The 17,134-nt window shown below is 47.7% G+C and overlaps 1 protein-coding gene across 1 annotated transcript; it reads left to right on the top strand.

Moving 5' to 3' along the window:
* Positions 1-4,521: 4,521 nt before the first annotated feature.
* Positions 4,522-5,484, top strand: OR5C1 (olfactory receptor family 5 subfamily C member 1). The gene has a single exon (XM_066365578.1). The coding sequence runs from the start codon at positions 4,522-4,524 to the stop codon at positions 5,482-5,484; it is 963 nt and encodes a 320-aa protein (XP_066221675.1).
* The last annotated feature ends 11,650 nt before the right edge of the window (positions 5,485-17,134 follow it).

Genomic DNA, 17,134 nt, shown 5'->3' with positions numbered 1-17,134 from the left:
GAGCTGTATATCTTGGGACAAGTCTCCTTCTTTCTTTGGAACTCAGTTTTCTTACCTTCAGGGAAAGATACCCTAGAATATCAGGATGACTCCTCATGGGCAATAAGGAAACAGAGAAATTAATGGAGAATTAACTCTGTTTTCTGCACACACACACACATTCACACACTCAATAACAGCTACTTAACTGAAACTTGGGAATCCTTGTGCCCCAGTTTTGTATTTTGGGTTTTTTTTTTATTTTTTTGGGTTTTTTGTGGGGTTTTTTTTTACAGAGACAGAGTCAGAGAGCGGGATAGACAGGGACAGACAGACAGGAACGGAGAGATGAGAAGCATCAATCATTAGTTTTTCATTGCGCATTGCGACACCTTAGTTGTTCACTGATTGCTTTCTCATATGTGCCTTGCCCGCGGGCCTTCAGCAGACTGAGTAACCCCTTGCTCAAGCCAGCGACCTTGGGTCCAAGTTGGTGAGCTTTTGCTCAAACCAGATGAACCCGCCCGCACTCAAGCTGGCGACCTCAAGGTCTCGAACCTGGGTCCTCAGCATCCCAGTCCGATGCTCTATCCACTGTGCCACCACCTGGTCAGGCTGCCCCAGTTTTTTGAAGCAACTTAAAAGCCCTGAAGTCTCATTGTTCCCATTTTACAGATAGAGAAATGGAGAGGCACTCGCAGCAGCTCCACTTCTCACTTTGTGAAGGTGAGTAATGTTTGCTTCCCATGTGGACAAACAGAAGCACACAGGGGTTTGCCACCAACTGGGTTCTAGATGCAGAATTCTGGCCTGCCAGGTGAATTCATTCGCGGAGAACAGGAAGTGGGGTGGAGCTGGAATGCCACAGGTTTCACCTCGAGGCTGACTTCACCAGGAGCCCTAAAATGTTGTATCCCTAAGGATAGAAGAAAGAATTAGGCATGGACCCAAATCCTCGATTAAGTGAGAGACAGACACTTAGAAAATTATAAAACAAAGGAGTAAGGCTATAAAACAAAGGAGTAAGGCTATAATACAGAGCCCAGTGAGCGGGGCTCCGCCCGAAAGGCTATGGGTTGGGTGGGTGTTCAGATAAAGCTTTCTGGAAAAAATGACCCCTGAGCTGTGTCTGAAAAGGCAAGAAGGATCACTTCTGGGTATGGGGAGGCACAAAGAGGACGAGACCCTCTGAGATGCCTGGGGCCCTGCAGTGAGTGGGGACCCTATCTTTGGTTGGAACAACCAGCTATATGTTGTACATACATATACATAAAAAACATATTATTGTTTTGTGCTTTTTCATTAATCTGTGTATTTTTCCTGCAAATTATGTTTTTCAATATGTTTTATCCATATTCATACATATAAGTTGAATCCATTCCTATTTAACTCCCACGAGCCTTTAAAAACATTTAGGTTTAGCTAATGGTTGGCAAGTACAAACAGACCAGGAGTGCATGCACCCTTGTGTATGTCTCCTTGTGCACATGTGTAAGAGTTTTTATTATTATTATTATTCATTTTAGGGAGGAAAGAGAGAGAGACAGAGAAATACAGAAAGAGAGAGAGAAGGGGGAAGAGCAGGAAGCATCAACTCCCATATGTGCCTTGACCAGGCAAGCCCAGGGTTTCAAACCAGCGACCTCAGTGTTCCAGGTCGACATTTTAGCCATTGTGCCACCATACGTCAGGCCATATATGAGTTTTCAAAAGTTAACACCTAGAAGTGGAATTACTAAATATTATGAACTAAAAGTTTCTGCCCGCCACCCCACCCCCCACCCACCCACCCCCCATCCTATGTTGAATCCCTAAGCCCCAGTGTGATAGTATTTAGAAGTGTGTCTTTGGGAGGTAATTGGGTTGTCATAAGGTCATGAGGGTGAGGTCCTCATGATGGGATAAGTGTTCTTATAAAAAGAGTCAGAAAGAGGGCCTTCACCTGAACCCAACCATGCTAGAATGCTGATCTCAGATTTCCCAGCCTCCAGAACTGCTAGAAATCCATGTCTGTTGTTTAAACCACCCAGCCTCTGATGCTCTGTTCTAGCAGCCCAGGCAGACTGAGACTCTAGGGTAGGCACAGCTGGGGGTAGTAACTACCAAATTGTCCTCCAAATGTCCCAATCGACATTTCCACCAGCACAACCTCACCAACATGTGGTACTGTCAAGTTTTTTCCTCCCAGCTGTGCTTTGTAGGAAGACCTTCATCATCCCCACCAGGCATGGCAGGTCCCAAACATCTAAACTTCTCATAAAAGAACAGGAAAGAACATATACTCAGCTCCAGGCCCTGGGCTGCAATACTATTGCCTCTCAGGACCCTCTGACACAGGTACTAGTACAGGGTGGGGCACAAGTAGGTTTACAGCTGTTCATATGAAAGATATTACAATAATTGATAAATAACAATACAAGAATAAACTCTTGTTTTGCGTCCTCACAAGTGTAAACCTACTTTTGCCCCAGCCCATGTACTTCCCACCGGACAGTGCAGAAAACAGGCAGAGAGATGTGCAGTGACTTGCCTGAAGCTGCACGCCAGAAAGTGACGGAACCCTGGCTCAACACCAAGTCTGTCTGCTGCTAAGGCTCATACTCTTTTCACTGTTTCATACATTCAACTAGTAGTCATTGAGCCCTGGTTATATACCAGACCCTGGAGGTGCAAAAAAGAAATCGCTGGGCCCTTCTTAGCACACAGTACATGTTTGCTGAATGGATATTGAATCAAAGAGGTCAGAGCCCACTGGAGAAGTGGACATAAAAAAAATACGTGCAAGTAAGTGATGAAGGCTGACGGGGGGCAAGGGCAGCAGGACACACACCAGGCAGAAGCTGGGTTTCCTTTGAGTGCATCAGGGACAGCGTTACCTCGGACGCAGTGTCTGTCAAACACAAAAAGAGGAAATGGGTTCTAGGCAGAGGGAACACGTGTGAAAGCACAGGAGTGCGAGGCAACATTACATTTTCTGGAAGTTACACTACTTTTGATTGCCTTAAAGTTGCTTTCTTCCACCATTGAGGCAAGATATCTAGCTCAATTCAATTCAGTTCAATTCACTGGACCTTTGTTGTTTTTTGTTTGTTTGTTTGTTTGTTTGTTTTTATAGTTTTATCCTACTTTTTTTATTTAGAAATTAAATTCAATGGGGTGATATTGATCAATATGAGTACTACATACGTTTCAGGTAAATATGTTAATAGCATGTGAAACATTGACTGTGTTGTATGCCCATCACCTTTGTTAAAGGCCAGCTATCGCAGGCCCAGGGTGAGATGTTTTTCGTGCATTATCTCATTGAACCCTTGCAGTTTTTATCTCCTCCTAACACAAATGAGAAAACTGAGGCTCGAGGCTCAGAGAAGTAAAGAGTCCAGCCCAGGAAGACAGTCAAACCTTCTGTTCTTCCCACTCCTTGCTGTCTCCCATAGACAGCAGACACTGATGCCTTCTCCTTTCCCTGGTCTTACTCCAGGAAAGAAAACCCCCCAGCAAAGATCAAGCCCCGTGGGAGTGACCTTTTAGAGCAGGGGGGGGCTCTTTCTGTTTATTCCATTGTCTCTTTTCTTCCTGGGGAAATTGGAGGGGAGAATGCATATAGAGTCATGGAGTTTTCAATCCTTGGCCAGACACTATCATCCCATTCATTATTCATTCACTTAACTAAGGTGACCAACTTTTTTACAATGAAAAGGAGGACAAAAATAAACTGAAGAAAACAATATCATAAATAAAAGAAACATTTTATTCATTGCAACAATAATACACTATAATATGATAAATGCATAATAAAAAGACTTGTAATATTTTATATTGTAACTATGCTTACATGCCTATTGATTTTTAATAATAATTGTAGGCCTGACCTGTGGTGGCGCAGTGGATAAAGCGTTGACCTGGGCTTGCCTGGTCAAGGCACATATGGGAGTTGATGCTTCCAGCTCCTCCCCCCTATCTCTCTCTCTCTCTCTGTCTCTCTCTCCTCTCTAAAATGAATAAATAAAATAAAAATTAAAAAAAATAATTGTAAAAAAGAAGTACTAATTTAGATACAAACACATCACATCACACACAATGGATCCACTCTGCATCGATTGAATATGGATATTTACAGATTAGTCTTCCAATATCAAAAAGGAGAACATGTAGGAGGGCACTTTTCAAGGGAGGACGGAACTTACAAAAGAAGGACTGTCCTCCCTAAAGGAGGACGATTGGTCACCTTAATTTAACAAATATTCATTGAGCACCTACTATGTGCGAGGCAATGTTCTCAGCACTGTGAATACCAAAGTGAATCAGACAAGACTCCTGCGCTTAATGAAGGTTAAATTGTGTGACGTCTCAGAGTCGGAAACAAAGGTTTCAAGAGGTTCTATGGCTAGTCCAAGGTCACACAGCAATTTTGTCTCCGTTAAATGCCTGAAACCCAAGTGTAGCTGATTTCAGAAACAAAGTACAAGTCCTCCGAGATGACCATGGCCTCTCTCTCCTCTCCCTCTTGCTTTTGCCTCTCCTCAGTCTCTGTCCAGCAGGATGACTCCAGAGAACGCCACGTGGGCGAGGGTGGTCCCTGCTGAATTCATCCTCCTGGGCATCACGGATCGCCGGGACCTGCGCCTGATCCTCTTCCTGATCCTCCTGCCCGTCTACTTGGTGAGCCTGCTGGGAAATGGGGGCATGGTCCTGCTGATCCGCGTGGACGCCCGGCTCCACACTCCCATGTACTTCTTCCTGGCCAGCCTCTCCCTGCTGGACACCTGCTACTCCTCGGCCATCGGCCCCAAGATGCTAGTGGACCTGCTGCTGCCCCGCGCCACCATCTCTTACGCAGCCTGCGCCCTCCAGATGTTTGTGTTTGCCGGGCTGGCCGACGCCGAGTGTTGCCTGTTGGCGGCCATGGCCTATGACCGCTACGTGGCCATCGGACACCCTCTTCAGTACGCCACAACCATGTCGCAGCGACTCCGCCTGACCTTGCTGGGAGCATCAGGCCTGGGGGGCGCCCTGAGCGCTTTCGTCCACACGACCTTCACCTTCCGCCTGAGCTTCTGCCACTCCCGGGAGGTCAACAGCTTCTTCTGCGATATCCCTCCCCTGCTGGCCATCTCCTGCGACGACACCAGCCTCAACGAGCTCCTGCTCTTCGCCGTCTGCGGCTTCATCCAGACAGCCACGGTGCTGGCCATCGCCGTGTCATACGGTTTCATCGCGGGGGCTGTGGTCCGCATGCGCTCGGCCGAGGGCCGCCGGCGGGCCGCGTCCACCTGCGGCTCCCACCTGACCGTGGTGGCCGTGCTTTACGGGACGCTCATCTTCATGTACCTGCGTCCCAGCTCCAGCTATGCCCTGGACACTGACAAGATGGCATCTGTGTTCTACACGCTTGTCATCCCAGCTCTCAACCCGCTCATTTACAGCCTCCGCAACAGGGAGGTCAAGGAGGCCCTCGGAAGGACCTGGAGCCGGTTCTGCTGTCCCGGGCCAGGGCCCCAGTGACAGGCCTGAGGAGCCTGTGTTAGGACTCACTGTTCCCCTTGTCTCTCTGGTTAAAAGTGGGTGTTCCTCTGACGGGTGTGGCTTGTCGTTATTTGAGGGACTGAAAAGGGGGTGGAAAGGAAGTTCACAGGAAGGAGGCAGGAACCTGGGGGTCATCTAGGGCTAGAACTAGAGCCAGAACCAAGTTCATGTTAATGCTGCTACCGAGCTGCCTCAGGTGCCTCAGTTTTCAAAAGCTCCCAAATTCATTGGCCAGGTATCTCAGTGGGTTGGAGTGCAGTTCCGATACATCAAGGTTATGGGTCGATCCCTAGTTGGGGCATGTACAAGAATTAACCAATGAATGCATAAGTGGAACAGCAAATCGATGTTTCTCTTTCTCTCTCCCTTCTTCTTTCTCTCAAATCAACTTTTTAAAAAATAAAGAGTTTAAAAAAAATAATAAAATGAAACCTCCAAGATGTTACCGGTGCAGTAATCTAGGTTTATTTGCTGCTCTATTTGTAAAAGGCTGATTCCAAGAAATACCAGCAAGAGCTGGGTTGGCTGCAAGTGATTCTTGCCCTTTGAAGGCTCTTTGTGATGCGTGAGTCTTCTCCTGCACTCTTGGACCTCGAGAAAGCATCTCCAGACCCCACTCATGTCAAAGAGTGGGGCCAACTCTGCCAAGACGAATGTCCCTCCCTGTGAGCCTCTGTGTAGCATCTCTCAGGGAAATGGCTGCAGGGTGGCAAAACATACACAAGCTCAGCCTAAAATCCCCACAGCTGGATTGGGATTTGGCCAAGGTTAGACTAGTTCACGCCTGTGATAGAGGTCAGGAAAGAATTCGAGTTCTAGTTAGAATAGGGTTAGAGTTAAGGCTCAGGTTATGGCTCCGACTAGGGTTGGGGTTAGGGCAGGACCAGGACTAGGTTTAGAATTTAAAAGCAACTGGGAACCAGCTCGATCCCCAGTCAGGGCACAGACAGGAACAGATCAATGTTCCTGTCTCTCTCTCTCTCTCTCCCTTTTTCTCTCACTAAAATCAATAAAAATTAAAATTAAAAAAACAAAAGCAACAGGGAAATTTAGTATTGGATCAAAATTATGTCAATTTTAGGATTTGGGCTAATTTTAATTAGTAGTAGATTTGGGATAAATTTCAGGGTCAGAGTTTAGATAAACTTGAGCTATTATCAGAACAATTTTAGGGTTATGTTAGAGTGTGGGACTAATTAGGATTGGAGTTGAGATTTTCTTTTTTTTTTTTTTTTAATTTTTTATTTTTATTTTATTTATTCATTTTAGAAAGGAGAGAGAGAGAGAGAGAGAGAGAGAAGAGGGGGAGGAGCAGGAAGCATCAACTCCCATATGTGCCTTGACCAGGCAAGCCCAGGGTTTCGAACCGGCGACCTCAGCATTTCCAGGTCGACGCTTTATCCACTGCGCCACCACAGGTCAGGCCCGAGATTTTCTTTTTATTGCTAGATTAAACTTAAGTTAGAGTTTAGTTTATGTTAGAGTTCTAGTAGGTTTAAGTGGGTGTAGATAATGTTTGTGATAAGTTTAAGTCAGAGTCTAGTTATGATGACAGACACCCTAGTTCACAATTAGATGAGAGGCATCCAAACAGCATTTTAAATATCAATTCATATGTTTGGAGTCTTAATTTAAGAGTTATTAAAAATTATGGATAATGATACTATTTCTTAAAGCTTAGGGTAGGAGTTGGTTACTGGTGGGTCTGAGTTTCAGAGTTATGAGTATGCTTATATTGGTACGTGATCAGGCAGGGTAAACTACTGGGTTAAGATGACAACATCTTGGCCCTGGCCGGTTGGCTCAGCGGTAGAGCATCAGCCTGGCGTACAGAAGTCCCAGGTTCGATTCCCGGCCAGGGCACACAGGAGAAGCGCCCATCTGCTTCTCCACCCCTCCCCCTCTCCTTCCTCTCTGTCTCTCTCTTCCCCTCCCGCAGCGAGGCTCCATTGGAGCAAAGATGGCCCGGGCCCTGGGGATGGCTCCTTGGCCTCTGCCCCAGGTGCTAGAGTGGCTCTGGTCGCAGCAGAGCGACGCCCCGGAGGGGCAGAGCATCGAGAGGGAATGCCACAACCCTGACCTCCTGGGCAAAAATGACCCCAGTGCTCCAAGCCTGGGGCCACAGGAGACCTCTCAGACCCAGTGCTCTTCAGCCTCTCATGCACCCAAGTTCCCAATTTTGACAGATTTTGTCTTTCTGACTCAGGTGCAGTGGGCTCAAGGCACTGCATTCTGCCCGAGAAGCCCTTGCATGCAGAACGTGATGGACCCTGGGAGTTACGACAGGCATTTCCGAGGGGATATGAAGCTTGGCCAGGGTCAATTGTCAGCTCCTGTCTGGTCCCCATTCCGGCTCTCCCCACTATAACTGAGCTGAGGCCAACACTGTTAAGCATTTCCCTTTTAAACGTCCTTCAGCACCGTTTACTAAGGCAGTAAAGACAAAAGCAGTATGGGTGGGGAAGACAGGAGTCTGATCCGGGCACTTGGCGCTGCAGCCTGGATGGGCATTGAGGGAAGGGGCATTCTATGGGCAAAGGGCAGTGTACACAAGGGCATGGAGCTCAGATGAGCTCAGCGTGTGCAGGAGACCTGAGGAAACCACGTTAACCGGCTTGAGAGGGAAAGAAAGGGAGAGAAGTCTGAAGATCTGGGAGTGAAGAGGACAAACAGCTCATGGCTTGGATATCAGTAGTGGAATTTAGACTTTATTCAGTAGGCAGCAGGGAATCATGGAAAGTTCGTATGTTCAAAATAACCTCCGTGCTTGTTTTGACACCACCATCAGGCAAAGTCATGACCACTCGCAATGCTACACACAGACATGATTCCCACAAACACGCACAGCAATACCCCTCCAATAGACCCAGTCCCCTATCAGAAACATTCACACACTGAGAAGCACTCCAATGGACACAGCCACCCACACAGACACGGGTACAGCCTCCCACTAGGGCAGTGGTTCTCAAAGTGTGTGCCAGAGCGCACTGGTGCACCCTAGAAGATTTCCAGGTGTGCCCTATGGTATTCCAGAGAAATATGTGCCTGTTGGGAACCACAAACCAACAAGGTTTTTGGAGTTTAGATTTGGGGGGGACAGAGGTGTGGGGAATTGGCTGTAAGCTGACAGTCTGCCCACTTCACTTGCCTGATTAGTTTGCAAAAGGCTGTTAAGCTGTGGTGCTGGATTGTTTACACTACCCCCCATGTTCCCGGGAAAGACTAGAGGCAAGTTTCTTCTATTCTTTGTTTGGTATCAAGTTAAGATGATATGTATGGTGGGGGTTTTCTGCACTCAATACAATTAAGAGTAAAAAGAGAGGAATTCTTCAATGTATTGACAAGGAAATGAGAGTTTCAAATATATGCCCAAACATTGAAAAAATCGCTAGGATACATCAGGCTCATGTTTCTCATAAACACAAGAATAAAAAAACTTAACACATTTGCTCTGGGACCTGCCGAATTTACTAAATCTACTAAGAATGTATCTATATATATATATATATAAAGATAACTTTTTTGTTGTTTTTTTATTTTTTAACCTCTCTTTTTTACTAATTCTAAAAAACATAACTCAAAAAATGTAACATAAAAATGTTTTTTAATGTCAGAATAAATTTAATTTTGTTGTATGTATTTTGTTTAATTACTATAAAAGCATGCTTGGGGCCCTGGCCGGTTGGCTCAGCGGTAGAGCGTCGGCCTAGCGTGCAGAGGACCCGGGTTCGATTCCCGGCCAGGGCACACAGGAGAAGCGCCCATTTGCTTCTCCACTCCTCCGCCGCGCTTTCCTCTCTGTCTCTCTCTTCCCCTCCCGCAGCCAAGGCTCCATTGGAGCAAAGATGGCCCGGGCGCTGGGGATGGCTCTGTGGCCTCTGCCCCAGGCGCAAGAGTGGCTCTGGTCGCGACAGAGCGATGCCCCGGAGGGGCAGAGCATCGCCCCCTGGTGGGCAGAGCGCCGCCCCATGGTGGGCGTGCCGGGTGGATCCCGGTCGGGCGCATGCGGGAGTCTGTCTGACTGTCTCTCCCTGTTTCCAGCTTCAGAAAAATGAAAAAAAAAAAAAAAAGCATGCTTGGACTTTATATTTTTTTCTTTAATATTTGACTTAATTATTATAACATTTCTCAGAAATTTGTATATTGTGCGCCTACAATGATTTGTAGGATTTTAAGTGCGCCCCGACTTCAGAAAGTCTGAGAACCACTACGCTAGGTGCTCGCTCAAGTTCATGGACGCATTTGGTTGCACAGAAACACGTTCATTCTCCTACAGCCAGGTATAAAATCTTATAAACACATGTTCACACACACACACATGGCCACATACATAGCCACAGTCACAGTCTCACACACACACAGAGTCACAGTCACACAGGCATACATATCGCTGCTGTTGCCAGAGGCACAATCCCTCCCACATTCCTACACCTCCCACAGGAAGCCAGCAAAAGCTTGAAGGGACAGGATGATTGGCCCCAGAGCTACTTCTTCAGATCCTGGGCTCCCCTGTCCCGGTCACTTTGCCTGGGGTTCAAGAGTCAGCCTGACACTTCTCTCTGGCTTCACAAGGCCTGAGGACCATTGGCTTCTCCATGCACAGGGCTCCCACATGTCCTGAGTTGGAAGCAGCACCAACCACCACCTCCCCCATCAGACTGGGCCCTAGAGGGGAGGGATAACAAGCCCCAGAGAAAACAGCCAGGGGAAGGGGGTGTTGCCTCTGGAGAGAAGGTGAGGTGCTCCCCGGGCCCCAAAACCCAAAAGTGTGGCCAATAGCGCTCTCCTTAGACCCTCCAGTGATAAGCCACACTTGGCTCCTGCTGCTGTTCCTTCCTGTGATGTGGAGAGGCCACAGGGTACACTTGGGGGCAGGGGCCAGGCTGGCGATCTGTCTTCCTGTGTGTGGCTGTCAGCATGAGTCATACGTGTGAGTGTGAGGGTGTGTGCTGTTTGTGTGAAGCTGTGATTGTGCGTTACCATCTGTACAATGATGTCATTGAGGGGAAGGACAGTGTGTATATGGACGTGCCCCCTAGGGTGGCACATCTCTGATGTGACCCCTCATGAGCCTATGTGAGTGTAGCCGTGTGTATGCAGGTGCAAGGCTGTGGGCCCCCAAGGCTGTGCACATAGATGTGATTTTGTAATCAGTGGGGGGGATCAGGTGTGACAGGTGTGCACGAATGGGCACTGGTCAGTGTTTAAGAGACTGGGTGGTCACTGAAAGCATGAATGTGCATAACAGGTCCTGGTAGCTGTCAGGGTGCTGTGAGCCCTTTCAACAGGGGTCCCTGAAAGACCATCACCCTGTGGCCTCAGGGCTATTTGGTGATTGCTTTTGACCATCATGTGTCTGGTGATCTGGGTCTGTGGGTCTATGGTTAGGCTGTCTGCTCCCTTAGGGGAGGATGCGTGTCCTGGGTCCACATGTCTGTGGGTGATTGCACGTGCCTGTGTCTTTGCAGAGACGAGGCTGAGGCTGCACAGGCTTGCACACCCACATTGAGGTGTTTGTGATTACATATGAATGTTTCAGCAAACAGCTCGAAGTGTTTGAATGTCTACTGGGACCAATTTAGACAGGGGTCAGAGCAGGCCCAGTTTCCAAAAGCCATTCTATATAAGCAGGCTTCTCGAGTTTTACAAAAGATGCTCTACCAGAAGCCAAAGTCAAAAGATTCTTCTTACCCCATGGAGGAAGGAAGGGAAGACACCAGGGCAGGGAGAGCATTTTTTTAGCTTTTTTTTTTTTTTTTTTTTTTTTGTATTTTTCTGAAGCTGGAAACGGGGAGAGACAGTCAGACAGACTCCCGCATGCGCCCAACCGGGATCCACCCAGCACGCCCACCAGGGGCGACGCTGTGCCCACCAGGGGGCGATGCTCTGCCCCTCCGGGGCGTCGCTCTGCCGCGACCAGAGCCACTCTAGCGCCTGGGGCAGAGGCCAAGGAGCCATCCCCAGCGCCCGGGCCATCTTTGCTCCAATGGAGCCTTGGCTGCGGGAGGGGAAGAGAGAGACAGAGAGAAAGGAGGGGGGGTGGAGAAGCAAATGGGCGCTTCTGCTATGTGCCCTGGCCGGGAATCGAACCCGGGTCCCCCGCACGCCAGGCCGACGCTCTACCGCTGAGCCAACCGGCCAGGGCGATTTTTTTTAGCTTCTTAAGGTAGAAGGACATGGAAAGACATGAGGAAATGATTCCTCTGCGGCGATAACCTCAGCATAGCCTTCAGTGTCTTAAAACCCCTCCCCTTTTAGAGCCTCTCTTGTAGAATTGTCCAAGATTTTTGCAGTGAGATCCCTACAGAAAAAAAATGGAGGCATTGAAACAAGGTGCCTCGATCCTTAGAAGTTAAGCCTCGGTGCTTGGTGAGAGTTTCTGTCTGTCTGTTCATACCAGGTTCCCACAAAGGGCTGGACATCTGCTCAGTGCTCAGTGTTTGACTCCGTGGGGAAAGTTGCTCCAGGAAATAGGAAGTCATCCAGATTCTTTTGTTCTTTTTTGCCATTTTTTTTTTCAAATCTGAAGGTATCTTTATTCTTCTCTTCAAGTGATTGACATTTTGCCTTTGTACAGACGTCTATGTTCCAAATCTTTTTTCTTCAGAATCTGAAGATCTGTATTGCTGCACTGTGTTGTACCGTCTGCTATGGATGATGAAATATTCAGTGACAGTCTGATTATCCGAATGTCACTAGATTCTTGTATCCCCACCCGTGCCCTTGGGAGATATTGGGTCCTTCACTTCATCCTCAATGGTCTAAAATGTCACATTTTGGGTGTTGTGGCTGCATATTCATTTCAATATTTCTTTGCTATGTTCCTCTTTTCCATCTCATTTTTGTTTTATTCCCCATTCTTCCTTTCCCGAAATAAATGCCGCTTGGTCAGATCTTTTACCGGCTGTTTGAACCTATCTCTGTTTTATCTTTTCTTTTTTTTTTTTTCTTTTCATTTTTCCGAAGCTGGAAACGGGGAGGCAGTCAGACAGACTCCCACATGCACCCGACCGGGATCCACCCAGCATGCCCACCAGGGGGCGATGCTTTGCCCCTCTGGGGCGTTGCTCTGTTGCGTCCAGAGCCATTCTAGCGCCTGAGGCAGAGGCCACAGAGCCATCCCCTGCGCCCGGGCCATCTTTGCTCCAATGGAGCCTCGCTGCGGGAGGGGAAGAGAGAGACAGAGAGGAAGGAGAGGGGGAGGGGTGGTGAAGCAAATGGGCGCCTCTCCTGTGTGCCCTGGCCGGGAATCGAACCCGGGACTCCTGCACGCCAGGCCGACGCTCTACCGCTGAGCCAACCAGCCAGGGCCTGTTTTATCTTTTCTTTCCAATTCTTTTCCTTCTCTGGCCCACATCCTGGGCAGTATCTTCTGCTCTGCTTTTGCTTAAAATCACAACATCTCCAAGTTGGCAATGGCCTTGAATCTCACCTGGTTCGGTTCCCGTATCTTACAGATGGGGACCTAAGGCCCAGGAAGGAAGAAATGTTGGGAAGTACAGTGACTTTGCCCACAGTAGCACCTCGATGTGGCACCCGAGCTGTCTGACTCCAAACCATCTGGCTCTAAACATACCGGTCAAGTTTTTAGTGTTAGCAAACAAAACAAAATAAACAAACAAAGAACCTCTTTTTTCCTAATGAACTCTGACGCAGAAACATAATCTACAAAACAGGAAAAATAAAAGCATGACAAGGTAAGTGAGGAGAGGGTCGAAGGCGTGGAGCCCACCTCCTCAGCCTCCCCAAGCTTCTTCCCCACAAGCCTGATCCAATCCAACCCCTTCAGTTGATACATTGGGGAAATGAGGCCCAGCGTGGTTAAGGGAGCTGCCCAAGGTCACACAGTGCCAGGAGCAACCTTCAGGCTGCCTTGCTTGGCCCGCCAGTGCCCCTTAGCTTGGCCCTGCAGTGACACTGAAGTTGTTCTTTCCTGGTCCCCTTTCCTCCCACTGCCATGCCCAGGTTATCTGCTCATGCCGTGAAGCCAGATCCTCGCTACAGCTTGTCCCCTCCCCAAACCCACTGCCTCCCTCTGCCTTCTCCAAAGCTCCACACTCATACCGGTCACGTTGCTCATCAACCAAGCCATAACTTCACCATCAGCCCTGTCCTACGGCACAGGGTGTATCATCTGCTGGCCCTCAGGGGTGTTGCCTGAGCTGTGTCTCTAGAACCTGACACAGAGAATATGCGTGTGACATGCTTCCACCTTGTCCGTCCTTCGCCTCCTTCCAGGTAATATTGCTGCATAAGGGGGAGGAGCACAGTGGGACTCAGGGGACAATCATTGCACCCCCTTTCTGGGCCACCAGCCTTGATCTAATCATCCTGCTCAGATGTCAGCTCAAAAACTAACACACATCCTGGAGGCACGGCTCACTCTCGCTGGTCTCCACCCATGTGGTCGCACAGCCTAGCTTTTGCCCTTGGCCCCTGACCGAGGGAGGTTGTCGCTGTGTCAGCACAGTCCGTGCCGTCTGCAGGGTGGCCATGACCAGCCTCACAAGTGCTTTCAGGTCCTCACTGGCCCAGTGAGGAATCCCCGTTTTGAATGCGTGGGAACTGACGCCGTCTCCTCCACTCCTATCCCCGTGTGTGCCTGTCCTGGGTGCTTCTGTCACTTGTGTTCCTACCTCCTCGCCTTTCTGTCCTTTCTCTCTCCCTGTCCATCACTTAGTGGGCAGTAGAACCAGAGACAGAGTCCTGCCCTCACGTACATTACAGCAGTGCACGTTCTGACCCAAGCCCGGAGAGGGCACAGAGTGTTTTACAAGCACCAAAGAGGCAGCAAGGACTTGAGGTCAGAAGAGTCCGGTAGATTCCATTCATGCGCCCGTTCACCCGTCCCTGGATCCCTGCCCTCGGCCACATAACCTTGCCCTCTATTCACGACTCTGGGTTCATCCATGCAACTTGCTTTGGTCAACAGGATGTTAAGAGGCATAAGAAGAAGCTGCCAAGCAGTACTAAGATCTTGACTTCTGATCTCATTTCCAGGTTTAAGTCCTGACTTTACTATTCACTAGCTGATTGACCCTGAGCAAATCGCTTAACTACAAACTGAGGAAAATGCTGTCTCTCTGGGATTGTTATGAAAGCTATCTAAGAAAACATAGATAAAGTGCTGAAACTATGACCCAGCACGTAGTAAGTCTCAATACATGATAGTCACTCTCAGTAGTTCAGGAAGGTGAGACACAGACAAGAAGTCCTCAGGGATAAATGACAGGATTAGAATTTGAACACAAACACTGCGCTCTTTACTAAGGGGCTTGCGACTCTTAGCTAGGAACTGGTGGGTGCCCACTGCCTTCCTCCTCTCTTCTTGGGCCAGCTTTTCTCTCAAACTTAACTGACCATAATGTGTGTGTGTGTGTGTGTGTGCGCGCGCGCGTAATGACTGGATATAATATTTTCTGGTTCTCTTTCCTAAAAACAAATTCTCCAAAATGACTTGTATATGTTGCTAGACATCAATCATTATCAGGCTCCAAATCCAGTCTGTCTTTAACAGCAACAAAACCATTCATTTCCTCTCCTCTGCTGCCACCATGTGGTCATATCGGGTTATAGCCAGCACTGGAACAGGTTTGGACAGGGTTTGTGATTTAACTTGAACTTGTGATCTGGTTCTCAGTGAGCATAGATAGGCACATACTAGTCCTCTGATCAAAGAGATATGTAACATTCCTCGAAAAGCAATATAACAGATGGCCTTATACCCTATTGGGGTGAATTCCAGCCTACTTGGGAATTTTCCCCACTTAAGCAGCATTCACTTATGTCAACTTGAATTGGAGACTAGAAATGACAGTCCCTGTCCCCAAGGACTTTATAGACTGATATGTAAAGAAACAATTCCAATTCAACTGTGGCAACCACACATTCTTGTAGGAGATTACCCTACAATAAAGGGAGACAAGGTCATTCAGGTCACCAAGATGTTCAAACATCTCACCCTTAGGGAAAACTTCCTATTTTTCATTAAATGAAATACAAAATGATAGCATGAGGACAATGGTAGATAACTTATTGAGGTGATTCTACGGGTTGAGCAAAGCGCTAAATGCTTTACTGGTGGTAACTCATGGAGCTCTCTTCAACCTACTGTTATTCCCACTGTTCAGGTGGGGAAATCAAGGCACAGCCAGCCTTTGAACCTACACTTTCCTTCACCAGTGTTACTAGAACCTGTACACACACATGATAGGACTGCTTCTCTCTGAAGAGGCGAGAAAGGCTTCAGGGTCCACAGAGGATGTGAGATTTGAACTGAGTTTCAAGAGATAAACAGGGTTCTCCTAAGCAGCCAAGGGGCACCAAGGGCCTTGGGTAAGGCTTTTTTAGTAAATAAAGATGACATTTCTGGAGTGTTTACTAGGTGCCACACCATGTTGAGAACTTTAGCTCACTGAATGAATCCTTGCAGCAACCCTCCGAGATAATCGTTATAATTATCCTCATTTGGAAAACCGACCTCTGTGCCTCAGTTTCCTCATCTGTGAAGTGGGGACGAGTACCATAAGCCCTCATATATAATATCAGAATGCAGTCAGCCTTCAAGTAAGTGCTGTCTGTTTTCATTGTCCCCAGTGCCCACAATTGTCCAGCACTTGGTAAGGAATCAATAAAAATTTAATAATGAACACATTGGCTCATTGAATGCCACATCCTTTCAAGGGAAGGAACAGTAACTTTGCAGAGATGAAGACACCAAGACTTAGGGCTAAGTGACTCTTCCAAATTGCAGAGCCAGTGGGCAGGGCCAGGTTTGGAAAGTGACTAAGAAATTGACCCATGGTCATTCACACAATCAGAAATAAATTCTCTCCTCCGACCTGCGGTGGCGCAGTGGATAGAGCGTGGACCTGGAACGCTGAGGGCGCTGGTTTGAAACCCTGGGCTTGTGGGGTCAGGGCACATATAAGAAGCAATCAATGAACAACTGAAGTGAAACAACTACAATCTTGTTCTCCGTCTCACTCTCTCTCTCAAATCAATAATTAAAATCTTTTAAAAATTTTTTTTAAATAAGTAAATAAATTCTCTGGTTGGAGGGAATGAGGACAGGAGTGATCCTTCTCTGGGAATAACTTTATATATAGTGGTGGCTTCAAACTAGGTAAATGTTTCACATATTCAAAAAAGTTTAATTATAAAGGATGAATAAAAGCAAACTTGAAAATTGAATCATACAGAGATAAAGGAATCTACTTCTATATCAAGTTCATAACAGAACCACACACACACACACACAAAAAAGAAATCAAATGATTTTTTTAACTCAATACCCTATACATGCTTAAGAGGACACACTCTAAAAACAAATTGCTTTTAAACTGCAAAGAGGCCTGACCAGGCAGTGGCACAGTGGATAGAGCATTGCACTGGGATGCAGAGGACCCAGGTTTAAAACTCCAAGGTTGCTGGGTTGAGCCCGGCATCATCCGGCTTGAGCAGGGGCTCATCCAGCTTGAACGCAGAGTCGCTGGCTCGAGCCCAAACATCGCTGGCTTGAAGCCCAAGGTCGCTGGCTTGAGCAAGGGGTCACTCATTCTGCTGTAGCCCCCTTTCCTGGTCAAGGCACATATGAGAAAGCAATCAATGAACAACTAAGGAGCCCCCA

Source organism: Saccopteryx leptura, chromosome 2 (assembly GCF_036850995.1).
Source record: "Saccopteryx leptura isolate mSacLep1 chromosome 2, mSacLep1_pri_phased_curated, whole genome shotgun sequence".
In the NCBI taxonomy this organism is placed as follows: domain Eukaryota; kingdom Metazoa; phylum Chordata; class Mammalia; order Chiroptera; family Emballonuridae; genus Saccopteryx; species Saccopteryx leptura.
This window is presented reverse-complemented; position numbering and strand designations above follow the sequence as displayed.

What these genes read in the sequence shown, in the direction of transcription:
- OR5C1 (XM_066365578.1), top strand. Translation starts at nt 4,522, where the DNA reads ATGACTCCAGAGAACGCCACGTGGGCGAGGGTGGTCCCTGCTGAATTC.